The sequence below is a fragment of the Carassius gibelio genome, chromosome A13, assembly GCF_023724105.1.
Source record: "Carassius gibelio isolate Cgi1373 ecotype wild population from Czech Republic chromosome A13, carGib1.2-hapl.c, whole genome shotgun sequence".
NCBI classification, from domain to species: Eukaryota; Metazoa; Chordata; class Actinopteri; order Cypriniformes; family Cyprinidae; genus Carassius; species Carassius gibelio.
The window spans coordinates 4,904,810-4,932,724 of record NC_068383.1 but is presented as its reverse complement, the minus strand read 5'-3'; the positions used below and the strand labels follow the sequence as shown (position 1 = coordinate 4,932,724).

Sequence of the window (27,915 nt, the reverse complement as noted above, 5' to 3'; positions counted from 1 at the left end):
ATGATGATGATGATGATGATGGTGTGTGATGAAGTGGATGGAGTTTAAATGGAGATGGGAAGTGTTAAACATCAACACGTTACATAGATCGTGTGTATGTATATCCAAAGTCAGAAATGTCATATAACTATTTACCTCTTGAATATTATATCATATTATGGTATGTTATATTATAAAATAAAAACCAGCACAGCTCATCACTTCAGCTTCAGTTCAGCTGCTCAGTTCCAAACAGAGAGTGATTTACGCGTGTTGTTGAAAAGAAAGAACAGAGGGAGGGAGAAGATCTCAGCTACCAGCATCTGTTAGAGATTCCACCCAAACTCACCTCCTGACTACAGCACGGGCATCCGATAAACACACACACACCGAGAGAGAGCGAGAGAGTAAAGACAGTCCGAACCGAGCGCTTCTCTTCATTGCGCACAGAGAAGTCCCACTGAGCACTATCTATCCACACCGACGCCACCGAGCTCACACCGAGAGCTGTGAAGGAACGGGATTTAAGGAAAGTCTTTGTGGATCTGGTGCGTCTGGAGAGCTGTGAGGATGCTCGTCTCGGTCCTGCTGCTGCTCTGCGCTCTTTACGCAGGAGACGCGAACAAACTCTCCGCGCTCACGGTGGGTCACCACACTTCACTATCAGTTCACTATCTCTCTACAACCACTCACATGAACAGAACGATTGTTTGTGAACAAATGTAAAAATATGTCTTATAACATTTCTGACTGACTGATTCAATATTCTTTAGCAATGTCCAGTAATATGTGTTAAATAACATTTTAAGTCTATTACTAACTGCACAAAAATGTATAGCATTATATGTAAAGAAAGTTGACTTGAAAATGAATAACAACAATTTTCCCAATATCTCAGATAAAGTTTTTTTTTTTTTTTTTTTACTCCTTAAACGTTGACTTAAAAATGAACTGACAGCCTTTTTGAGGCACCCTGTTCTGTCATCAGAGGCAGAATTCATTTTTATTGGACAAGTAGCTATGTTTTTCACCCAAGGACAGTAAAAATAGCAGTTTGATATGGGTTTTTGTGAGTTCGGCTGCAGTGTCGGTGCATCTTCGTGCTTGTGCTTGTGCTTTTGTTTTGTTAAAAAAGAAGTTGAGACACTATGTAAGGTGAGATGAGTAATCATGAGAATCCTATTTGGGCTTAAGAGTAGTGATGTTTGTGCACTCGCAATTCAGGAGGGTAACCAGAGATCCACAAGCTTTCTTTCAAACAGTCACACACACACACACACACACACGCACACACACACACACACACACACACACACACACACACACACACACACACACACACACACACACACACAGTGGGAGCCACAGGTGCACATCCACCTTATGCTTTCATTTATATGTGACAGGCGCTAGATTTTGGCCACTAAGTGCTGGGAACAGGAGATTTTCTCCCCTCCCTGCAGCCGCTGGCCTCTGCATGGATGTCTGCCTGTGTACACAGGGTTAGGACTGCTGATTGCGGGAAGCCGCTCCGCATTAACTGAGTGAGAAAGTGAGTGTAGCTCGTCCCGGTGGGACATGACCGCTACAGAGTGAGAGAGAGAGAGAGATGCACATTGGTCCACCTAGAGCCTGGAGACAGAGCAGCTTTGATGGACCTTGAAACCCAGGCATTTATGTTGAATGCCAGAGAGGGTTTGCACTTTCAACTGTGAGACAGGAAACGGCCCACTTTCTAGTCCATAAATGTTGGTAAATGGTCAATATTTGTGTAGGAATTGCAGCAAATGTTGTATATAATCAAGTGTGCTTTGCAGCTGTTTGGGGCCATGATTTTTGCATTTGTGGTCACATAGTTTGTTCTTTACCAAACGCACCAACAATATGCAAAGAATATATGTAATATTTAATACTGAAGTTTTTGTTGAATGCATATTCAAGAATCGCAACAATAAAGCAAACTCTCTCTCTCTCTCTCTCTCTCTCTCTCTTTGATGTGGTATATATGGAGCAGTTATTTTAGTATCATTGATAGGCCTACAGGTTTTATTAATAATTGTATCTAATTTTTATTTTCATATTTTCCCATCTTCATATTTAATATGATTATTGGTTTAGGCTTTAGTTATTTTAATATGTCAAGTTAATCTAAATGAAACTGAGAAATGTTGCCTTGGCAACTAGCTAAAATATGATAAGTTTAAGTTTATTTAATAATTTTTACCTATATAGTTTTTAATACTTTTTATGTCAGTTTTAGATATTTTAGTACATCGTTAAACTAAATAATTATTAAATAAAATAAATATAATAAAATATTACATTATATTATAATACTATATTATAGTAAATTTTTTAAATAATTTATGTTATTAATTTTAACAAAAGCTTATATGTACTAAATTAGTTTTTATTTTTATATTTTCCATTTGTATTTAAATTTCAGTTAAAGTTTTAGTAATTTTGTTCAATCAAATGTACTAAGATAAGTAGTGTACTAAAATAAAATTTACAAAATATACTAAAATACATGTAGTATTTTAGTACATTAAATTGTCTTTTTCTTTATTTTCTTTACGTTATTTTAATTCAGTTAACATTTATATCAAGCAAGTTTATTTGTATATCGCTTTTTACAATACAAATCATTACAAAGCAACTTTACAAATGAAATCCCAGGAGTGTTTTTTCTCACTCTGTTTAAACTGACCAGCGCTCTGCTGTGATTTCACTCAGTCTTTGCTCCTCTGGACCGTGGGCCATCAAGTTTTTCATCTGGCATAGTGTTCTTGGTGCTGATGGAGGCTGTTAGCACCAAGGCCAGAGATACAGTTGCTGTCAATGTTTCTCGGCTGGCATTTGCTGCTGCTTGGCCTTCTGGGATGGCAGCTATGTGGCATAAGCATGAATCAGGGCCTGTGATGATGAGGTCTCCTGTGGCACCTGCTGCAGATATGCTGTTATTTGAGAGAGAGTAAACAGGGGAATTAATTTCACACAAGCTTCTAGGTACGAACCTCTCGCTCCAGAGCAGCAGGGTTCTGTTTAAATAAACAAGCCATCCCGAGGTGTCAGATTCACCTGTACTAGACCGTCATCCAGCTCGGTTATGTCAAAAAGTTGCTAGAGTTGAACTTTGATCCCAGCTGAAAAGTTGCATCCTGAAGCATAACAAATAGGGTTAATAGACAATATATGAAGACTATAGGTGCAGTTACGTTATCAAAATGCACAGAAATGGCCCGTTATCAATAGTGTAACAATGTATGAAGCACAACTCACAAAGAAAGTCACTTTAAAACCAAGCAAATTTTCGTTGGCCAGTGTGGCAGATTTACTTGATCAATGTGAATCTGATTCAAATTCTAATATTTCATCCTCAAACACCATTCCATTTTTGTGGATTCTTATTGAAATGGCTGGAAATTCGGCAAATTCGAAAACTAAAGCCCCTTTCACACTGCGATTCCGGCAAATACACGGGTAAAGTGTTCCGGCAATTGTTCCTGGGTCGCTCGATTTTGCACTTTCACACTGCCAGTGATTCCCCGGAATATGTGCGTGCGTTCACACACAACCCGTAAAGGTCCCGTAATGACACGTGACATCAGGACGTGATGTGTTATGTATGAGTCGAGAACGTTAGGCACGTTATACTTTCACTGAAGCTGGCGAACGATCTCGGCGTAAGCGCGGAAAGTGAGGAACTAACTGATCTCTGCTTCATTACAGTTTGCACATATATATATTTTTTTTCGAACGTTGATCTTCCTTCAAAACAGCCGGTAAAAGAGTCGCGCGATAAAGTGCGTCATCACTTCGACACGGCATTAGATCTGGCTTTTGTTCACACAGCGCTCATCCCGGGTCTAACCTGGCAATGTTACTAGGTCCCCAACACGGGTTCAATGCCGGAATCAATCCCGGGAAAGGCCCACAGAAGGCGACCCAGCAATGTTCAGGCAATTTGACGGGTCTGACGTGCAGTGTGAAAGGGGCTTAAATGTGACCAGACTTTAAATCAATCCATGAAGAAGATTATGGGAAGGAATGCACAGTTGTTAGGCTAGAGTGCTGTGATTTATGAAGAAACGGTCTGGTTCGCGCCCCATCGCTCATTATTTACAGGTCGAGTTGGGATGCCTCTTCATCTAAATGCTAACAAATGGCTGTGGGTAGTTAACCTGGAGGTCAGAGGTCATCCCATCTCACTTCTCTTACTCAGCCTGGCAGAGCGGAATGTGGGAGGCAGATCAGTGCGGTGCAAACACTCATCTACTTTATCAGACGCACACACACACACACACACACACACACACACACACACATGTTCTGATCTCAGAGTTGTTGTCCTAACTCCTATTTAAACATGGTTGTAATGCAGGTTGTGCGAAGAGGCTGTAACTGAAAGATGGGACAGCTTTTATTAAACATAAATGACTCAACAACAGCATTATATCAAATAATACTCACAAAATACTATATTTTTATTGAATGCTAAAAACTTTACAGATACAACAAGACATCCAAATAGACAACAACATACGAATACAGTGGTTTTTAATGTTCAACTTTTCAATTAATTCTCAAGTAAATATAATTGTAATACAGATTTTACAGAGTCAATAATAATAATAATTATTATAATAATAATAATAATTATAATTATAATTATAATTATAATTATAATTATAATTATAATTATACAACTATAAAGAACTTAAAACATGGTTTAGAATTATATTTTTTTTTTATTGTGCGTTTGTGGAATTGGGATGACTTATAACTCAACTGTGCCAAATACCTTTGAAAATCATTAGGAACGTTTCTGTTTCTGCAGTAGTTCCACTTATAGCAACACATTTTTTCCAAATTTGCTTTCTGGAGTATGACACATTTTTTCATGAGGTGAATTCTGAGCTGGATCTAACAACTTAAAGAGACAATACACCAAAAAGTGAAAAGTCTGTCTTCATTTATTAACCCCTGTTTCATTCCAAACCTGTATGACTTTCTTTCTTCTGTGATCATAAAATAAAATAATTTGAGAAATATCTCTTTTTTTTTTCTCTCTTCTTCATACAATGGAAATCAAAGGTCAACTATTTTGGTGACCAACATTCTTCAAAATATTTTATTTTGAAGAAAGTAAGAAGATAGTAAGTCTTACACACAAAATAAGATTCTAAAAGAGGGTTTTAACAGTGACGAGCCATTTTTGGTTCCCCAAAGAACCTTTCAGTGATTTATTCTTAAAAGTACCATTTTCTTTTCTTAGTGTGTAGAACATTTAAAAAATCTAAGGAACATTTTCCCACTTTTTTCAACCTTTTATGGAATGGTTCCATGGATGTTAGAGGTTCTTCATGGAACCATATAAGCCAGTAAAGAACCTTTATTTTGTAATGGCATGGGTAAGCAAATGATGGCAGAAATTTTATTTTTGGGTGAACTATTCCTTTAACGGACAGAAAGTAAAAGCTAATGTTTTGGTGGTTTCAGACACAAGCATTTTGTTTGTGGTTTCTCCATCTTCGTTTTCACACCTCCCTGCCAAAATCCATGTATATCAGTCACTTCATAACAGGGACGGTTCAAATGGTGGCTGTTATTCATAGACAAAACTATGCACCTGCACGAGAAGAAAAAACATCTTGCCTCACATGACTAGCAGCAGGTTTTCCCTTTTCTGTCCGATTTTTCACAGCAATTAAAGGCTTTTCTCTTTGATTGAGTTAATAGCTTGGATCTAGGCTGTCACTTTCTTCCATTTTCACAGTGCTGGAGACTAACGATGCCTAGCCAATCCCAGGAAGCCCCCGTCGGGACTCTTTCACACGTCTGCGGCTTCTCTCTCGCTCTTTGCCAGGCCCCCATTGACCCTTTGCGGCCAAGGTGTGAGGGGCCTCTCTGGGTCTGTGGTTGGGAGGCCCCACTTGTCCTTTCTGGGGCCCCTCGGCCCCCATGTGGCCCTCTGTGGGGCACAATGCACTCTCTGCTGGAGGTTGGCCCCTGAATCGCTGCTTTCAATCCCACAATGCCTCACTGCCAAAATGGGGTAATAGGATTTGAGGTTTGTCTGCTGGTGGGTCTTCAAAAAAAAAAAATATTTTTTTCAATCTTTTTATCTCTTTCTCTCATATTTCTTTCAGTTCCTCATGCTTTACTTTACATCTCAACTGATTATTCTTTGAGGGGTAATGATAAGATAGGAGAAAAGGAAAACCGATGGGGCGGAGCAACTGCAGAGGACTAGAACAGTGTTTCAGGAAAAACAGACAGAGGCTTGTTTTGTCTGCACTTCTCTGCAGTAGGTTAGAAGAGACATTATATGTCATGTATAGAAACATGTTAACATGATGGTGGTCATACATCAATACACACAAACATTGACAAAGTGGCTCGATGCTGTAAGTTAGCTCTGAATCTGGATCATTTCTTGTTTTAAAGTTTTCAGAAATACAGACTCTTTAAAATAATTAGAAATCAATAACCAGATCTAAAGAACCTATAATGTAAAATAAAAACATTTTTAATTTTCTTAAAAGCAACAAATTATTTAGTTAAGAAAGGGTTTCTTTGCAGAACCAAATGTGCAGCAAGAACCAGTGAAGAACGTTTAACTCATTAATTAGCAGTGCTTGCTAATCAAACATCTCTATTACTCATGGTTAGTGATTTGAACAAACTCCTTACAGGAAGTATTTAAAAATACTTCAACTGTACAGCTTGTTGCATTATTATTTTTCTAGGACATTATAATCATGATCTTCAAAAAGGAAGAAATAATACATTTTTAACCTTGACTAGTATGCAGCACCTAGCAACCACATAGCAACGCACAACATATCTACTTCAGGAAAACATGTTTGAAAACATGAATATAATATATAATAATATAATACATTACATTACATTACATTATTTGAAGCTAGTGGTCAGTATTGTTGATGAAAACTAAAACTATTACAAGTAATTTAAATTAAGTAAAATAAAATAAACTTAAAATAAATGTAAAAACAAAACAAAAAATTAATTAGTGTACTTAAAGTAAGTTATATGTAACAAAATTACTAAAATAAATTTATGCTATATATATATATATATATATATATATATATATATATATATATATACACACACACACACACACACACACACACACACAACTTTTAAGAAAATAAAGGATGTGAACCTGTCACTGTTCTCATGGTGCAGAAACCATCTGAGGTCTATTTGGCCCGGTTCTGCTGGTCTTCTGTTGTCTCTGTGACCAACTTTTTTTCATTTTTTTATTCAAGGAACAATAACACAAAATATGTTATCAAGAAAACAACATTAAAATAAGAAAAGAAAAAGGAAAAAGAATCTCTGTGACCAGCTGTTGATGTTGTATACAGACCGTGGTCGTGGGTGGTTTCAGATTCCCCCGGTGATGTTCAATGGACGTGTCTGGGTTTGGCTGTGGCTCAACTGATTGGTGATTATTTGGCCGTGTCTGGATTTGTGGGGTCCCGTTTGGGTTGATCTCAACTTCTGAAATGTTGAATTGCTAAATGTGTCTTGGCCGCAGTGTGGTCTCTGCAGTGGTCATGTTGGTTTTGTCCATGTCTTGAACGCCGACTGTAACCGAATTGAACCGTGAACGCATGGGAGGACTGTGAACTCTGTCTTGGCCGGGATCGCAGATGACCATCGTGGCCTATTGTGGTTGGTTCGGCGGCGCTCCGGGCAGAATCTGTTTCCTAACATCTCTGTCGGGCCTCCTGCGAGCTTTCTTACAGCAGCGCTGAGAATGACGGAGCGGAAGGGGCACCGGGTCACAGCTGCAGAGACCAGAGGGAGAGTGCGAAGGGAAGATAAAGAAAGTGTATGTGTGTAAGACAGACTCAAAGAAAACTCAAGAGAACGAGCAGGGTGAGAACAGAGAGAGAAAGACTGTGTGTTTGTCGGAGAGAAAGACAGAGAGAGGGGACTGAGAGTTTCGAGGGGGGTCAGTGTCAGCCATGATCTCAGACAGTGAGAGTCTGTCAGTCACAAACCAATGCACACAGACCCCAAACAACCAAATCCAGACATCAGACCCTCTTATTCACAACTCATGGTTTATTCATTCAGAAATATTCTGAATTAAGAGTGAAAAGTAGCCCGTCGTGGCAGGGCAAAGAATGATGAAGAGAACTGTTGTCCTTTTAAAACATATTTTTCTGTCACACACAGAGACAGGATGCACTGCAACCAGTTGAAATTAAATTTAAATCACAATTGGCCAAGTGCTATAATTAAACCTCAAAGTGGGTGGGATTTAATGAAATAAATATTGCCTACATGCATGTAACAAAAATTACTGTGTGTGTACTGAAAGCTGAATTTATATAATAATAATAACTGTGAAGTTCAGGTACATTGTGAATGCAAAATATGATTTTTTTTTTCAGTTTGTTCATCTTAGTGAAGAAAAGAAAAGATTATTTTCAAACCACAAATCCTATTACCCCTATTTTTTGTGGTTATTTTGTTATTCCTCTTAAGGAATTTGACAAGAAACATCTAAGACAAAGGTCATACCTAAACAAAACATCACTAAGATCTTCATTTAGTCTCCTAATCTATGAAAGAGAAAGCTCTTGGCAATAACACACACACTGGGGATTTCAGAAGAGAAGGATTAACTGACCAATAACTCAATAACAAAAACTCTGTACACTCACAAGCCCTCTTCCACTATGCCTGAACCAGCTTCACATTCATCACACACACTTCCCCAGCATTCATCAGCTCTAGATTTACGATCAGAGATGACAGCAGAGCTCTCTCCCATCGCCAGGGGCGAAGGGTTTATCCTCAAACCCCCTCTGAAACCATCTTCCAGGTGCAGAGCTCCCTCAAACACACACACACACACACACAAAGTCATTTGTAGGATGTCAGCCATTGCTAATTTTTGAGTAGGTAATGATCCTACCCATCAGCATTATATGAAGAATCGGTTTCCTTTCGACACTACTTTCATATGCTCTTTTCCTGTGGCTGATTTATTGTCGGTATCTTTTCAAGGTTTTTTTTTTTTGCGTTTGCCAGTTTGGCCATCTGAACATTACAAACGCATCTGTACAGATAATATCTTGAAACAAAGTAAGTCGATTTCCTGTCAACTCTTGAATTCGTTGGTGAGGTGATGTTTGCAGTGTCATTGAACATTCCTGCGTCGCACAAGGAGCAAACACACAGTATTCAATCAAGGGGAGTGTGTGACTTGTTTGTTGTCGTACCTGTGCAGGTGTGAGAGTGACAGACAAATAAAAGCACTTCACAAGAGGCCGTCAGCACCTCTGTCTTTCTCCCACAATCCATCATTCACAAACAAGATGTGACACAGACATAGAGGGGTGTGTGAATGCTATTTGTCTCTCTGTATGCACTTCTTTTTGTTTATTTTTTGGTAAATTAATGTGACAGAACAATAGAGAATGGAGTGTTTTATGAGACTTTCATGAGCCCACCCCCCAAAAAAGAAAAGATAAGAAAAACTGGGCATTGGAAAAAAATGTAAAAAAATAAAATAAATAAATAAAATTTTGAATAATACATATATATATATATATATATATATATATATATATATATATATATATATATATATATATATATATATATATATATATATATATAATTTAAATATTAAATTGAAATGTTATTTTAAACAAAAAAGTTTACTTAAAAAAGTTTACTTTTATATTTTTTATGCTGCCTAGAGTATCACATTGTTAGCTTAGCAACACGCTAACATTTCTTCCTGTCCATCTTCACAGCTTCTGCGTGTGGACCAAGATAAAGAATGCAATATAGATTGTTCCGGAGCTTCTCGCAAGCCGCTGTGTGCATCAGACGGACGAACCTTCAGTTCCCGCTGCGAGTTTCTTCGTGCAAAGTGCAGTGACCCTCAGCTGGAGGTCATACGAGGGCCATGCAAAGGTCAGAGTTCACCAATCAAACTGTTTCTGGTTGGCCTGAAGCCCTTTGTAGGTCAGGGTCGAGGTGGGCAGGGTTAAATCCATCTGGGGATAAATGATTCTTTGATGAGACAGAGCGGGAATTTGCAGAGCACAACACATTGTCCTCTATGACACTTCAAATTGTACTCTTAAGAGGCATTCACACTAACTGAGATTTGAAGCAACCTGAATTGAGTTGATGATTTGACGCAACACAAATGATGCAGATTTAACCTTATTTTCCTTATCAGTGCATCCTAAAAAAAAAAAAAAAAGTTGTAATGTTTTACAAAAAAAAGCTTTCATCAAATATAAAGTAACGCATTTAATTTCTACATTTAATAATATGTTTCTTTTAATTATATATTAAATATTACATTTAATAATAATAAAGTTGAATAACATAAATTCAAATAAAATTATCCAAAATTTAAAACTTACATTTTATGACTTTGAAATGACTTTGTGCCCTGTTTTCTTTTCAGTATATACATATATTTATAGGTTAGCATTTACCTTGTAAACAATCTTTTTCATTAAGTTCCTTACTTATACTCTTGTGCCATCCCAGACTGAAAGTGTCTTAAGGATTTGCCTAGTGGAGAGAGTGCGTTTATGTCTCCTTTGAGGTCTCGATGATTTTCTGACATACCCAAAAATTGCCATATATATGTACATACATACATTACAACCTGCTGGACCATCAGCTCATACAGACTCAACACAGAATGACAGAAAGAGATCTGCAGAAGTTTGACCACTGGAATGGTACAGAGATTGTGATGACTCCAGTAGGACAGTTGTTCTAACTCCCAACCACACACAGGGATCCAACACTTCTGAAACATCTTGAATGATTCTGTGTCTGAGAGGTCACATGGCACTGCAAAGAAACCAAGTCTTATTTCCTGCTTCATTTACTTTCACCATTACCATTCTTTCCTTTCATCTGAAAAAAAGAAAAAGAAAAGAAAAAACACCCATGCCACATCAGTCAGAGAGAGAACGCCAGAGGACCGGTGTGTCGGTTTGAATTGAATGCACTCACTTTCTGCGGACTCTCTGTTTTCTATATTACACTGACACGACGAGCAGAATAGTGACTGTGTGCTTAAAGTGGAATACTGGGAAATAAAGTTTTAGGCTATATATAGAAATGAGAACGGACAGAGCCTGTGAACAAATGAATCATCGAGTTTATGGTACTTTTCAAGATCTCCAAACCAGACGTGTCGCATTTTATAATCCTTACTCACTTTTAACTACTTGGCTATTTTTTTTTTTTTTTAGTTTTTGGTTTTTAGGTTACAACAAAATACGTATTGACTGGCCAAATAGGAACATGAGAATCTGTATTTTTTGGCCAATTAATAACATATAGTAATATAATATAATAACCATATAATATAATAACCATAAGATGGTTATATAGTTTTTCTGACTTGCTGGATTTACCTGTGTTGTGTCTCCAGATACGTCCAGGTGTGTGGCCGAGAAGAAATACACAGAACAACAAGCCAAGAAACTCTTCCCACAGGTGTTTGTACCTGTCTGCAATCCTGACGGAACCTACAGTGAGGTGTGAGATGAACAATATAACGACAGAACAATAAAACTATAGATGGATGGATGGATTGTTGTTGGTTAGAAGTGGATAATGTACACTATTAAAAATGTTGGGTAGTTTCAACCCAACTTTGGGTCAAATATGGAATAACCCAACTTTTGGGTTAAAAAATGAATTAAAAAACTGTACCCAACAGCTGGGTTAGTCCATATCTGACCCGACGTTGGGTTAAAACAAACCCAGCATTTTTTTATATTATATTTCATATTTTAAATTTCTCAATATTTCTGCCTCTCCATCTGTCTTTTTTCTTTATCTGTGCTGTATTCGACGAACAGGTTCAGTGCCACAGCTACACTGGTTATTGTTGGTGTGTGAACCCCAATGGCAGACCCATCAGCGGCTCAGCAGTAGCCAATAAGAAACCTCAATGCCAAGGTACCATACTTCCTCTGCTTTGTTTTTAAATATGAAGTGATGAACTGAAGTTATTTAAAAAAGAAATCTCTACGTTGATGACACAATCTCAATGGTTCAGAACATGATAGTTGTTTAGGAATATAAATCGACAGAGAAATGCTGAAACTCAGCATCTAAGCTCCTAGAAAGCAGTATCTAAGACAGCGATACCACTGTGAGATGCCAGAACAGAGCTAATCCTAATCTGCAGAAATGTTCTAGCATAACAATACCACATAACCAAAGCCACATGCAGTAAACTAGCATTGAACACAGACTCACGCACAAAACTGAAACTCTCACTGCAGGCCATGGGTTCCTGGATCATAACATTGTTGGCATGGCTTTGTACAACCACCACAGCTTCACTAGAAAAGGACCAATTAGATTTAATTGCACATGCAACAGCTTAATCATTTAGGTCTGGGGGAGCATCACAAAACAAATGCACGTTTGGCAGGCAAAGCGGCCGAGCACAAACATTCTTGCTCTTTTACTCCAAGACAGTGTCATATGGCTTTTACCCCCTGCAGTCTCCATAACATTATCATGTTCCTCTGTAGAGGCTTAATACATAATTTAAAAAGTAAGTCCTTTCAAATGAACCATTCCTGGAAAACTTTCTCTGATCTGTGGGACATATTTGAATGTTATATTCCAGTTTATTAAATTCTAGTTGTAGAATTACTAAAATGCAAGCTTGAGTAACCTGTGATTGTCCTGTTGATTTTTAGGGCCCAAGGGTGGTAATGTAAATCCAAAGGAAGCAGGAAAACCAGGTGAATATCTTTAACGATATGGTAAAGACTTTCATGAGGGACAATCTACACTGGCAGCTACGTTTTAATGTCTGTGTGCATCTCTATTGCAAGTTACGGCTTGCCATTCTAATATTTTGTGAATTGAGAGTACTGAAGTTGCTTCAGGGCTGAAAGTAAATGGTCGTATGGTGGAGTCGTTAAACAGAGAGACGCTGTAATAACAGCCTTTGCTTTTCACAGTCGTTAAAATGAAATCGAAGGGCTTCACGGTTTTGTCAGAGTACCACTGATTTTTTTCCTTTCACAAAACAGCACAGTCCACCTGATGTCTAGATGATCACCCTTTTTTTTGGTTTCTTTATTTTCAGTTAAAAGAGTAATGTCATTTTCAGGTTAAAAACTCAGCTATGGGAGTTTATTTCTTGGAAGTTATTTCTTATTTCTGTATTGATAAAAAAATAAAAAATAAAATAATATTAATAATAATAATAATAATAGGATTTTACTTCCCAAATGGCAGATTTCAAAGTAAACCTGTAAAAAAGGAAACAAACTGCAAATGCCAAACTCTTGAAATCATTCACAACTATAGTTTCCTGTGCTTTCATGTGGTGAACATTATTTTGTGAATGCAGACACTGAAAAAAAAATTTCCTCTGTATTTTCTTTTTTTTTTGCATAAGTACTTAAACATTCTTAAATGAAGACACAATAACTTGAAAAACAAAATGACATTGGATAACAAGTCTTGTTTCTGAAAGATTAAGTAACTTCACATTCAGAAAGAAAAAAAGGTCTGCCAATGGGATAAGAAAAATAAACTTTTTCCCCTTAAATTAAATTACCATGTTGGCATTTTTTTTTTCTTTCTTTCAAGACTTATTGTTCCAAAAGAAAAATGTAACATCTTAAGTAATTTTGTTTCAGTTTTGCAAAATGTATTTTGATTAAAAAAATGTTTAGATTTTTGCAAACTTACTGAGGAAGGAAATGGCAGTGGAGTTGCAGTTGCCTTTATAGGCAGTAGACAGCAAGGCAGCTCACTAGGTTTTAGAACAGATCCATTGTCAGAAGTACGGCTCGGACAATAGTGCACTACGCATCATGATGACCTGGTTTCACATATTGGGTAATTTCCTGATCCCACGCATTCTCCTTCTTTTGTTCCATTTTCTGTCACTTTTGGGCTGTCCTATCAAATAAATGGCAAAAAGCCAAAAAAAACACTGATCACTGATGTGTTGAGCTACACTGACATTTTGGAGTCATATAAATAACAGGGTCGAATCTCATAATACTTTATCACTTCATCAGGGTGCTGACGGTGGCTGTTCCCCAAGTTCCTCAACTTTTTTCCCAAGGATTTTAGTAGGGAAAAACACCAAGAGAGAAGGGGCAGTTTATCTTCTGCCCTCTGATGAGTTAATGCTGACCCTGCTGAGGTTAACCACACCTGCGGCTCTCAGCGTTTTAGATTCCTGTGGCCAAAGCGCCTAGCGATGTTCCTTCATCCCCATCTGCACACAACACGTCCCCTCTGTCTGTGTGCGTGTGTGTTTGCGTGTATTCTCTAAATGCAAAAGGGAAAACCACTTTCCGTACCCCTTTGACAGATGTTCATTCTTGCTTTAATCGTCAGTGCACTTCATTTTGTTATATTTCATACTGCATCTCAAGTAAATGTGTCTTGATTTAAGGAAGTTTAGATGTTTATATTGGAAAAGAAGAGAAAAATACTGAGCAACACACAAACGTTTTTTCAGCGCATGCAAGATTATTGTCTTGAAAATTTCTGCTCTGATTTAAGAATGTTTTAGGCCTTTATTTGTCAAAGGGTGCAGATGTTTACTTACATTTGCTTGCCAAGTTTTAATTTTTGATGCTGTTTTGCATATACGTATCCATATTTTTGCATTTACAGACTTCTATATTTGAACTACACTGCACTTTGTCTTCACAAGAGTGTGTTTCATGATGTCAAGCAAAGAGATTGAATGTTTAAACACTTTTTTTCTTTCTTTCAGTGAGTCAGTTATAACCACTAAACCTTGTTAACCCTTTATCTGCCTGTTTGTGCTCCTCAGTTTATCCTTCTTGGTTTGATTTTCTTTCTCCATTTCTCTAATCTGTCCTGGCCGGGCAATGTGCAAATGCATCAAGGCTCATGTGATGTGACTGTCTAGATTACAATTGTAATTGTAGTTTCCTTGCAAATCTTCTCCATTCTAAATGCAGATCCACCAGTGATTTTCGAGGTGGAACCCCAGCCATCCCCTGATGAGGAAGGTGAGTGTCAATGAAGCTTTAAATGCCGTCTAGGTTGAGCGTTCACTAATATTAGGTTTATTTGTGTGTGTTTTAGAAATCATCTCTAGGCACCCCACACTCTGGACACAGGTCTGTGGCCGACCAAACAGGAATAAAACATGTGAGTTACCGACAAACATCTGTTATCACTTTTCAACACGAAATACTAACTGGGTCAGACTGGTTTTGGTATTTAGGAGAAGACAGAAAATCGTCACATGCTAACAGTTTTTATGTACTTACTCAGTACTCAGGAGATGCCAGTGGACTTTTGAGTATCAGCTTTGTCTCTTGATGTGTCTGCTGGAAATACAAAAACAGACAAATGAGACACTCGATGACATACAGAACGATTATAGAGCTTTAAAATGCTTTAATATGAATAGTATAAATGAGATATCCTGAAACTGAATGAATTTGATGAGAATTGTTTGAGTTCGTATTGAGATCTATAACCTTTTTTGCAGACTTTTGAGAAAGAAATCTGATTTTGTCATTTTCTTTTTGCGTGGCCAATCATGCTCATGGTCTGAAGAGTTGAAGCGATGCACTTTTCAACTTTAACTCAGATGAACTCGTGCAGGACATTATTGTGGAGAGGATAGGTCGGATCATCTGATTTTGGAATAATTTAATGAGAAATGATTAAGAACATATTGAATTCCTTAAATTTTAATAATGTCAAATCTGAGGAAAGTTTCAAACTATTAAAATGTTTAAGATCTATTCTGAAACTAAGGGAAAAACATGGACAATTTATATAAACATCTGAGAAGCTTTTAGATCGTTATTTTTATTATCATTTGCATAGTATTTATCAATATTGTCAATTTGTTTGTTTTCATTTTGTCATTTTTATTCATTTTATATATATATATATATATATATATATATATATATATATATATATATATATATATATATATATATATTCTATAGTTTAGTTTCTAGTTTTAATTTCAGTAATTGTAGCATTTATCTTATTTCTTTTGATTAGCTGCCAGGGTAACATTTGTTCAAAGTTTTTAATCTATTTTTATATATTTTTTTCAATTACCAAACATTTCTTTAATTAGTTTTAGCTAACAATTAAGGCCTAGTTTTAAGAAAATAGGAAACAGCTGAGATATTATTATTTTTATTTAATTCTGTTTTTTTAATTAATTAATTTTATTAAATAATCTAATATATTTGTATGGGAATAGAAAGACAAAGACAGATACATATCTGTAAGTATTGTGAAATTGTTGCTATAGCTGCTCACAAACACACACACACACACACACACACACACACATGTGAAGATCCAGCTCACTGTGGCATTCAGCCATTGCTGGAGATGTTGATCTAATAAAAGAATCAACAAAGATGTCATTAAAACCCAACTGGGAAAAAATGACGACAAGAACTCAGTAACAGATCCAATTCTGATGACATTATTACATAGCTAGTGTGTGTGTTTCCTAATAGACTCATTTGTGTGTGTGTCTATGTGTGTGTGAATAGGTTGATTGTAAAGTTCTCTTGATTAACATTCAGTATAACGTCAGAGAATGCTGATGGTTTTGATTACGGCTGATTCGTTGAGTTCTAAAGGGTGATTATCGCTATTCAGAGAAGCTCAGAATAGAACTGAACAAAAGACAGACAAAGAAAAAATGTCTCTTGGTTGAAAAAGATGAGAAAACCCATGGCAACATTTTCTAAAACAATGTTCGCATGAAGCCAAAGACCTGACGACATGCATTTGCTAAGATATTCTCTCTCCCACATCCTTTTATAGTTATCCTCTTCCTCTCTTTCTGTGTAAGGTGTTTTTAGTTTTATGCATGTTGTTGCGCATTTGCTAAGATGGTTGCTAGGGTATTACTAGGTGTTAATGATGGTTACCAGTAGGGATGTACAGTTCACAATTAAAATAAACCCAAATAGTGCAAAGCTGTTCCAAGTAGTATTTAGTGCAGTGCTATAGCAGCAATGTAGCAACTTCCACAACACCCTAGCGATGCTTTAAAATAACTCAAAACAAAAACTGCATAGCAAGCAACACCCTAATAAACTATAAATCTTCCCCTGTCCACCAAGCCACCAATCCGGACAAAAATCCCCTGCACAATAAAAAATAAATCTATTACTTCTGTTGCAAATGAAGTGAAAATAAAAATTTTCCTAGATCTGCTCATGTTGCACCATATTTCGCTTCAGTGTGCACTCTCGCAAATTCTTTCATCATAACAAATCACAAAGTGCAAATGTACGTGCAATGCAAGTAAGATATTTATTTTTCAGTGTAGACAGCTTCAGTGATTATAACAGGAGTTTTTGTTCCAAAACTCACACTAGACAGTCAGTGATCATGTTTTTTAAATGTTCTTTGCCTGCTTTCTGTATATATATTATTTGCTGAATTAGTAACTTATAATATGTTTAATTAAATTGTAAATACTTTAAATAAAATTGTATTTGTATTACAAATATTTTATGCCATGACATCCACCAACACTAACTTCACAATACTTTTAGCCTTACCCAGGAGTTGGGTCACCCTCCGCCTTTCCACAGAAAACATAAGAAACCACATATCATCTCTCTCTTTCTCTCTCTCTCTTACACACACATGCACAGTTCATTTAACATAATCTTTCTTATATTAGATCGGGCGGCTCAAAGCATTGCAGGAGAGCTCTGTTGTGGCACATGAGATGATTGGTTCCTGATGCAGAGAAATCTCATGGCTCAAAAGGTTGTGCTCCGTATGGATCATTCATGCTTTTTTCGGTCTGTCGTTGTGTCTCATGCAGGATTGCAAGATGCCACTGTTTTCTCAAAGCAATGTGTTTTATGCAGCAACACTCCGTCTAAGGTCATTATCTTTATTCAAAGACACTGCAAATGCAAGCACTCGGAGACAATGTGTAAATATTTATTCTGGTTGAGCTGCAGGAGCCCTATGCAGTCATTAACTTCTTAATGTCATAAACATTACCTCACCGTCCAGTCAGTCTTTGACTTTACAGGCAACGTTCTTGTATGAAAACACTATAACATATTTCCAATGAGATAAAACAAATTCAAAATATAACCATGAATATTTGAACGCTTATTTCTCAATAAGGGAACATAAGTTGGGGAAATGTTCAAATGGTGATTGCATTTAATTAACTGAATTCAAGTTTGATTTTTAAATCAACTTAATCGTTTTTTAATTTATTATTAATTCTTTAAACATCAGACAGCATTCACGTTGTTTTAACCAGCCAAATCTCACACACAGGATAATTTATATTAAATTAACACAGTGTTTCATTAAAGGTAAAAAAGTACAGAAAAATGAACATTTATGCATTTAATTGATTCGTTCAACTGCCAATTCAATTTAATCAATCTAGTTAAAATGTAATTACATAAAATGTATTAAATGAATTGAACTAATTTAAATGTATTTTTAATTATTTTCACATCAGACTGCATTTACATTCATTTAACCATATGAATCACGCTCAAAGGATCATGAGATATCATATTTAATAAATACAATGCTTATCTATCAGTATAAAATTCACACATATTTTTAAAATGGCATTTAAACATTAATTTGTTCAACTGCCAATTAAAATGTCATTAACTGGATTGAAATGTAATAATACATTTAAATGTAGAAAAATAAAATAGTTTTAAATGTATTAAAGGTTGATTTATTAACACAAAAATGGGTAGTAATTATAATAATAATTATTATTATTATTATTATTATTATAAGATATAATAATACATTTGAATGTAATAGATTTTAATTTATTATAAATGCTTTTAACATTGGACATCATTTACTTGTATGTTCTTTTATCCAGCTGAATCAGACACACAGGATCATGGGATATCATGCAGTGAAGGATGCATCCTTCCGAAATCATAGAGTTGAAGACATTGTAGTACACAAGATATTAGTCAAACATTGGATTTATTACTATTATTATTTTAGACCAAGCTTGTAACATTCTCTTCCTCACAAGCTTTTGTGCAGTGTGGGTTGTATGTACTACATTTACGGAAGTTTCAAGGAGAAGGTTTTTTGGGGAACTATTTTTCTGGGCACTGTCTCCTTTCATCATATGGAAACACATATGCTTGTCTTCTCTTCAACACAGAGAACACTGACACTTACTCATTCATATTGTGTCTCTTGCATTATTTGACTCCTTTCCTCTGCCTCACTTTACCTCAGCGACCTCGTGTGATCAAGAGAAGCTGTTAGCACAGGAAGAAGCAAGACAAAATAAAAATGGAGCAGTTTTTATGCCAGATTGTGCTCATGGTGGCCTCTACAAACCTGTTCAGTGTCATCCCCCCACCGGGTACTGCTGGTGTGTCCTGGTGGATACTGGACGGCCCATACCTGGCACATCCACAAGGTAATGCATTCAATATAGCATTTAAATTTTTTTTTTTTTTAATTAATAACAATAATAATGATAATAATTCTCCAGGACAACTACTAGGATGTTACTGCAGCATGACTTTTAAAGGAATAATTAATAAAAATGAAAATTTACTCACCCCTCAGGTGAGTTTCTTCATTGCAACTGAATTGGAGAAATGCTCACCGATGGATCCTCTGCAGTGAATGGGTGCCGTCAGAATGAGAGTCCAAACAGCTGACTAAAAAAAAATCACAATAATTCACAAGTGATCCTCCAGTTCATCAATTAATATCTTGAGAAGCAAATAACTGTGATTGGAGTAATTGTGTGGATTATTGTGATGTTTTTATCAGCTGTATGGACTCTCATTCTGACGGCACCCATTCACTGTTGAGAAAGCAAATTTCACTAAGTCGGTTCTGATGAAGAAACAAACTCATCTGCATCTTGGATGGCCTGAAAGTTTTCAGCATTTTTTATTTATTATCTTTAAGTGTACTATTCCTTTAACATCAGTTTTAACAAAATTTTATTTTAAACACTTTAAAATACCTCTGGCGCCTTAAGGAAACAAATCTGTCCTTATTTAGTTCTCAAAATACAACTTGAGCAGTTTGTCTCTATTGAAAGAAAGCCCCACCACTTCATCGGTCGACCTGTTCTCTTACAGTTCATCTAATATAGCACACCTGGGGCAGGTCACATTATTCGACTTACTATGGGTTACAAAACTCTCTGGGGGGCCAATACTTGGCCCAATCTCATTCACAAGTGTTCACTTCTCACTGCTGTGTGTGTGCACTTGGATGGGTTAAATGCCTTAGCAAATGTCACGACTTTCACTTTTCAGTCTCTTTTAATATTTAGAGAGCTCCTTTATGCTCTGCATTCATTGAAAAAGCTAAATATACTAGCAAATCATTCTGATTAAATTCTAACAGGTGGACTGTCAAGCAGACCAATCACTCAATGTCTCTTCAAGAGTATTTCTGTTATTTTAATAAAATCGAAAATATTTTTCTTGACATTGGTGGATTATTTTAGCTGTTGGACTCATCACAGTGTAAACAATACTGCTTTGTTTTCCCTCTCATTCCTTCTGGTCTTTAGAATCGAACAACCAAAATGTGATGGAAACGCCAGACAAAACAAACCGAAGGACCATTACAGGAGCAGACACCTGCAGGGTGAGCTTAACTCTCTACTTATGAGCAGATAAAAAAATATACATATATATTGTGCAAGGTTTGCTGGAGAGTGACTTAAAACTAGCCAGAGGACTATTTATAGAAAATAGGTTGAAAAAAAGAAAAACAACAGCTTTTCACCAAAGAGTGCATGAAGGAAATAAATAACAAAAATGTAATCAAATATGTGTCTTTTAATAGGTGCACTATTTATTTTTGCATATTTTTGTTTATCACTTTTTATTCTTTCTTGCACAAAGTAAACAAAAAAAATTGAACAATATAACATTGTGTATCTATATCTATATGTTTTTGCATGTGAGCTCAGGTATGTGTGTGACATTAAGAGTCTTAAACCATCTCCTGGTTTCCCACGACCCTACGGTCTGCCTAGACGACAGATGTTAACAGATCATCTCACTGAGGAAAGGGGAGGTAGAAAAGATAGATTGCAATTGATAGCATGAGACTACGAGGTTGACAAGGAGGAATGAGTGTGGGGGAGTGGCTGTGATGAAGAACAGAGGAAAAAGGAGTGAAGGGCAAAGATAAAAAAAAAGGAAAGCAAAAAGGAAACAAGGGAGTGACTTCCACATCCAGCACAAATGAAGTCGTTGATTAGATTTAAATAAATAGGATGTGCAGTATAACAACTCTGTATGTGGACTACGTGATGTTTGATACTTACGTATTGATTATTATTTTATAAAAATAAATAAATAAATGCACTACTGTTCAAATGTTTGGAGTCAGCAATATATATATTATATATATATATATATATATATATATATATATATATATATATATATATATATATATATATATATATATATATATATAATTTTTTTTTTTTTTTTAAGAAATTACCTTTATTCAGCAAAGACACATTGGTTCACATGGTAACACATTGGTTCTACAACATAAAAAAATCATTACCACCCTAAGTTTTTGAACTGTAGTGTATAATTAATGAACAATGAATTAATGAAGAATATTAATATCATGAATTTAAAGATTTTAGCACCGCTAGCATCTGTGAATTTCCAATTAAAAAAAAAAAAAAGAGTTTGATTTACTTCAAGTTCATTCAAAGTAAGTATTTTTTAGAAGTACCCTACTCTAAAAGAAAAACACCATAGAAATGTCATGGTACTTTTCTGTTAGTGTACATACATGAGAAATATGCTTTGTCTGAGTCCCAAATAACAGAATGTGGAGTAACCCTGGCCAGACTTTGACTAATAGGATTATCTACATGCTTTAATTAAGATAAAGTGGTGAAATAGGCAACAGTGAGTGAGGTGTGAGAGAGAGAGAGAGAGTGTGTGTGTGTGTGTGTTACTTTGCTATATTTTTCTTGGAATCAGACAACACCTCCCTTTGGAAATGTCTTCAAAAGTAAAGGGATTCATAAATACATTTGAAAAATCGTTCAGTGTGGGAGCGACAGTCTTTTTTTAAATGAGCTCATTAATTTGTATACTACCACACTGATTTATGTAACAATATACAACATTTTAGATAACAAAATGAATCAAATTGCTAATACTCACTGATGTTTTGTGATGTTGATGTCCCTCAGTATGATGTCACTTCCTGAATGATGATGTCATCAAGGAACAGACTTTTGTTATATAAAGGTATATTACGAAAACTCCCACACTATCAGAAAAAGGGACAGTACCCTTTCGAAAGGTACATATTGTGCCTTATTTACCCCTGAAGGTGCATATTAAAGCCTTAATGATAGATATTAGTATAAAGTGCACATTTTAGTACCTTTAGTACCTTTTGAAATGGTAGCATCAGCAGCCCAGTAACAGCTTTTGTACTTTTTCTTTTCTGAGTGTGCAGTATGGAAAGTTATATTAAGGACAGTAAAAACCAAGAAACTGATGACACGTGAAGAAACACGATGAATGTTTTGTAATATATAGCCAGATTTTCTTAGTGGATAGTATCACTCTGCACCTAAAATTTAATGCCGTTATTTTAAATGTACTTCAATGTTTAATTAATCTGAGATGAATATTATAACACAAAAATCTTTGAACATGTGGCACAGATTAATTGTAATTGCTGATCTCATTGTCTACTAGACTAGCTTTGTGACCGTGCACTTTGGTAAACATGTCAATATCTCAATGTGTTAATGAATAAACCTCTGTTCCTGAGATGTGTGTGTGTGTGACGTTCAGGCTGCCAGCAGCATGTGTACAGGTGCTGTTGTGTGAGCAGATCTCTGGTCACGGCTGGTTAATTGTGGTGTAGAAGGGGGGCTGATGGGGTCCGACGGCTGCTGGCAGCTAAACAGCCACAATCCACAGCCAATACCGCAATTCTCATGACTCTACTGCAACTTGAGAGTTTTTATATAAGTTCCACAAACTGCAGGATTCTGTGTAGCGCTACTGAAATGTTGTAAAATGCAGGATCTGGATGGCTTTACTCAGTGAATCCTCAATCAGCATTTAAATTAGCTGGAGAGTTCATACAAATGTCTGACTGTTTTTAGATTTTTCTAAGTTGAAGTATCTAAAAAGAATAGCTCTGTCTGTAATCTTGCAGGTTTAACAGAGCGCTGCAGTCATGAAGTATTTTTGTAGGCCAATCCGGAATCTAGCATCACCCTGGTTCCCTCGACAACAACTCAGTTGGATTATTCTGTTGTTTTGGGGATTTTGCAGAAAATAAGCTCGTTGTCCAAAACAGTTTATGAGCCTTTCATATTCTATTCATCATGATAATCTTCATAAATGAGTGCAATTTTAAGAATTTTCAGGCCTAAAACAATAGCCGTATATAATAAACGTAAGCTATAAACAAATTACACTTTGGTCACATGACTTGTGTTGTAGAATAAAATGCGAAAATGTTTTGGGCAACAAAAATATGCCAATCCTGCAGCATTGAATTGCTTAGAACATACATAGAGATATCATATCATAATACCTGTCAAAAATCAAGCTTATTTTATTTTTATTTTTTTACCAAATCACACAGCCTTATATTAGACAAGTTATATGTAAGCTGTGTTTTCTTTGCAATGCAGCTCAAACTCTATAAATTCATACTAAAACAGAACCTGAAGACACATTAAAAATGGCATTTTCTGACTAATGTAAAATGCCAAGAGCAAAAAGAATTCTTAAAAGGTTTGATATGTGTGTTATCTATGACACACACACACCTGTTCACGAGGACCTCCGCATGCCTTTACTTCGTACACCAGAGAATCTGTTGCCTCTGGACCTGACCATAAACAGACCAGCATGTGAAGACTTCTCCTTGCAAACACACACACTCACACAGACACACAAACACACTTTCCCTTTCTTTATCTTGCTTTATTTGGACAGACAGCTGGATTTGAGAAAGAAGGTGTAGGAGTGTGTTAAACTCCCTCTGGTTTTTCAAAAGCCAACACTAATATCTAAAGAGCAGGGTGGCCAATATACGTAACACAAGCTACTTAAAGAGACTGACAAAGATCTGCTCAAATAAAACAAACTTTTTACACCAGATTTACTAAAAATAAAGTTATTCACAAAAAATTACAGTCTACAGTGATGCATTAATGCTTTACTATGTAAATAATATATTTACATAGTAAAGCATATAATTTTAGTATACAATCACAGTAATATGTACATAGATTCTTTAATATTTCTTCATTTATTGAATGGTATTAAAGGATTATGGGGATCTTAACTAAAGTTAATTGCTTCCTATAACAGGAAATGTCAAAATCTCAAAAATATTAGTTCAAAGTTATATGGTCTTTAATAATGTTCTCAAAACATTAGCAAAACATTTTTTATTTATACATTGTTCATGGAATGTTTTTTTTATTCTCTGAAATGTTTTAGCTGGACATTCATCAAACATTTTTTAAATGTTACTACTTGTTACAGACTGTTAGAGAACATTCAAAACTAACATTCCCATAATGTTTGCAAAATAATCAAATATTCAATAATGTTGGCAAAACATAATTAGAAGATATTTTTGTTAGCTGGGTTCACTGTCATGAAAAAAAAAATCCTACAAATACTGTAGGCTTCATTTATTATGCTTATGCAAAATATAATTTCTGGGCATGTTTTTGACAGGTTTGTGGGTTTCTCTCAAAGATCCACAGACAGCAGTCTCCACAGAAAGCTAACTTTTAACTGTGACCATAAACCTAAATCCTCTGTTTGATTGGCAGCTGTCATCTTCCTCAGACAGGTTAGGGGAGGTCTGATTTTTACGACAAGGCAATGCAGAATCTCTGAAGCCATAACATTGTTTAACTCCCCTACTCTCCACTATCTTCAAGTGCAGTTGGTGTAAAACCGTCTGACAGCTTTACATCTTCCAACTGTTTATTGGGCCACCTATGGCGCCAGTACCTCAAATAGCCACTAATGTGTAGCAGTATAAGCGTTTACTGTAAACCTGTAAAAAATGCACTTAGTGCATATTTTGCATACTTAATGAAAAGTACCATTCTGACATTTGAATGTTTGCTAATTTATTCCTGTGATGCAAAGCTGAATTTTCAGCATCATTACTCCAGGCTTTAGTGTCACATGATCCTTCAGAAATCATTCTGATGTGCTGATATGCTGCTCAGGAAACATTTTTGTATTATTATCAATATTGGAAACAGTTGTGTCGCTTTTGTGAAGCTTTGTTCAATTCTTTGATGAACAGAAAGTTCAAAAGAACAGCAAATGATTGATTTATTTTATATGTTTGAAATGACCAAAAAAAAAAAAAAAAAATCCCTAATAAGGCCCGGAGAGTGAGGTAATTACCCATGAGGTAATTCAGTCACAACAGCTGTTTATGAGGATTCATAGCTGATAACCTAAGGGTAAAATGTCATATAAAAAGATGATATGTGTCCTTTAATCTTTTTCGCATGCTATTTAGCTTAATAAAATCCTATGAGAAAAGAAAATTTATAACAGTTTATGATCGAAAGTGAAGTATAATTTAAAGGAATAGTTCACTCAAATTCATTCAGAATTCAATCATGTTATTCTAAACAGTTAAAGGCAATAAGTCATTTGGTAATTTTAGCATCTTTTTTTTTTTTCAGGATGTCCTGGGGAGAAGAAGACAGAATTTCTTACGAGCGTGTTGGACGCATTGTCCACAGACATGGTCCATGCTGTAACTGACCCGGCCTCTGCTGGCAGGTAAACAAGAAAAGACAAATGTAGATGTAATGGACCGGGTTTTTAAAATGAATTGACCCTATACAGTGTGGAGTAAAATCATTTTTATTTTTTTTGTTCATTAGCTGACTGGAATAATTGACGCTGCTATTCAGGGCCCAATCAAAAGGCAGCAAATGAAAAACATAATTTAATATTTATATATATATATATATATATACAGTACATGCTGCACAGGCATTTATCCAGAAAATCATGTGCATGTAAACACCCGTGTTGGATTTTTCCTTCATCCAGGATGTTGGAGCCAGACCCCAGTCATACTCTGGAAGAACGAGTTGTTCATTGGTATTTCAGTCAGCTTGACAAGAATTCCAGCGGCGACATCGGAAAGAAAGAAATCAAACCATTCAAGCGTTTACTACGCAAGAAATCCAAGCCCAAGAAGTGTGTGAAGAAATTTGTAGAGTACTGCGACATCAGCAATGATAAGGCCCTGTCTCTACAGGAACTGATGGGCTGTCTGGGTGTCACTAAGGAAGAGGGTGAGTCTCTCTGTTTCCTGATGGATGGCTGAGAAATATCTACAGTTTATACTGCATCAGAGAATGCTGGGAATAATTCGATTTGAAATGCTAAAGGAAAAAAAAGAATGAAATGCATGGGTTTGCAACATATACTACTGGTCAAAAGTTTGGGGTCATGATGGCTTTTTAGTGATTTTGCAAGTCTCTTTTCCTCACCAAGGCTCACCAATGCATTTATTTGATAAAAAAATCATTATTTCAAAAACTGTTGTCTCTTTGAGTAGACAACATTTAAATTTATTCATATGATGCAAAGCTGAATTTTCATCATCATTACTCCACTCTTCAGTGTCACATGATCTTTCAGAAATAATTTTGAAATGATGATTTGCTGCTCAAAATAATACTTCATATTATCAGTGCTGAACTGTGACTTAATTTCTCATAATATAATTTTATTTTATTTTATTTTAATCTGTTCTATTAGAATTAAAACAGGCATGTTTTACTTTTTTAAAAAGATGATATCAGTAGATTCACAGCATTGTCTTTTCAGTAGCATTAACTCAGGAATGGGGAGATACTAAGCTATTGTAGTTTTCAGCCTGAGAGACTGTGTGGTCATTTTAATGGCCAATTAATTGTTTGATTACTTTCTCAGAAAACAACCTGTATTGCCATCATGTAATGTAATGGGGAACAGGTTTATATAACTTTCTCTTTGGTGTTTTCTCAGGGGCAAAAACAATTGAAGGCACATCATCTTGTAAACTGGTGAGTTAATGTCAGTAGCTGTTAACATTCTCAACATGCATTCCAACCTTCTCACTTATCCTTTTTTACAGAGCAGTAGATTGAAACCAATTACAAATTACAAATGCATTTATAAAGTAAAAGCCATTGCTTTAAATAGCATATTCCTCATTCTCTCATCTAACTTTCTTCAAATCCTGTCAAAGAAGCAAGGCTGAAGTGGCCGCAGCAACTGTTCCCGCTCCCGTCCCGCAGATCCTGCCCCACCAAAACGACGATGGAAACCATAGTCTTTGCACTTTGTACTTTAAAACAATGTAAATTCACTTTGTAGAAAAATAAGGTATTTAAACAGACTGCTGAATATGTGAATGATGTAGTTAGCATTTTTTATGTCCTTACAATAAACAACAAAAAGAATAATAATAATTTAACACATACAATGTATGTGTCCTCTGTGAGTCTAAAATAAGTATACTTTTCTAAGTTGTACAAAGTTGTATTACATGTTGCATTTGTCAAGGCCATTTTTTTTTTTGTCAAGATTTTTTTTCCTTTCTTGTCTAATTTCTGAATAGTTTGTAATGCATCTAAACTGATATTACTATTGTTATTATTATTATTATTATTTTTAGAAGTTTCAACTTAGTTTTTATACCAAATCCCAACTACTGCCTGAGCTTGGAATTATTACAGATTGTAGTCCTGTACCACACATGAAATGGGAGACAGTTCATTTTGTTGAAAGTACTTCATTAGCGTAAAAAATAAAGAAGTCTTTTATAATA

The 27,915-nt window shown here is 35.7% G+C and overlaps 1 protein-coding gene and 1 long non-coding RNA gene across 3 annotated transcripts; one reads left to right on the top strand and one right to left on the bottom strand.

Annotated features, from left to right (window-relative positions):
• The first annotated feature begins 363 nt into the window (after positions 1–363).
• On the top strand, positions 364–27,915 carry LOC128025933 (SPARC-related modular calcium-binding protein 2-like). Of its 2 annotated transcripts, none has more exons than XM_052612555.1 (13): positions 364–621; positions 9,792–9,954; positions 11,447–11,553; positions 11,880–11,979; positions 12,735–12,779; positions 14,997–15,047; positions 15,124–15,189; positions 19,294–19,480; positions 20,600–20,676; positions 25,769–25,868; positions 26,145–26,392; positions 27,111–27,148; positions 27,337–27,915. In XM_052612555.1, the coding sequence occupies exons 1-13, from the start codon at positions 550–552 to the stop codon at positions 27,343–27,345; spliced, it is 1,263 nt and encodes a 420-aa protein (XP_052468515.1). In that variant the 5' UTR covers positions 364–549; the 3' UTR covers positions 27,346–27,915. The 2 variants fall into 2 exon arrangements, with proteins under 2 accessions (XP_052468515.1, XP_052468514.1); XM_052612554.1 differs by having other exon boundaries at positions 27,334–27,915.
• Positions 18,905–19,727, bottom strand: LOC128025934 (uncharacterized). Its single transcript, XR_008186298.1, has 3 exons — positions 19,626–19,727; positions 19,399–19,464; positions 18,905–19,316 (listed from the first exon to the last, which is right to left on the bottom strand). It is a non-coding gene; the product is annotated as an uncharacterized LOC128025934 (long non-coding RNA).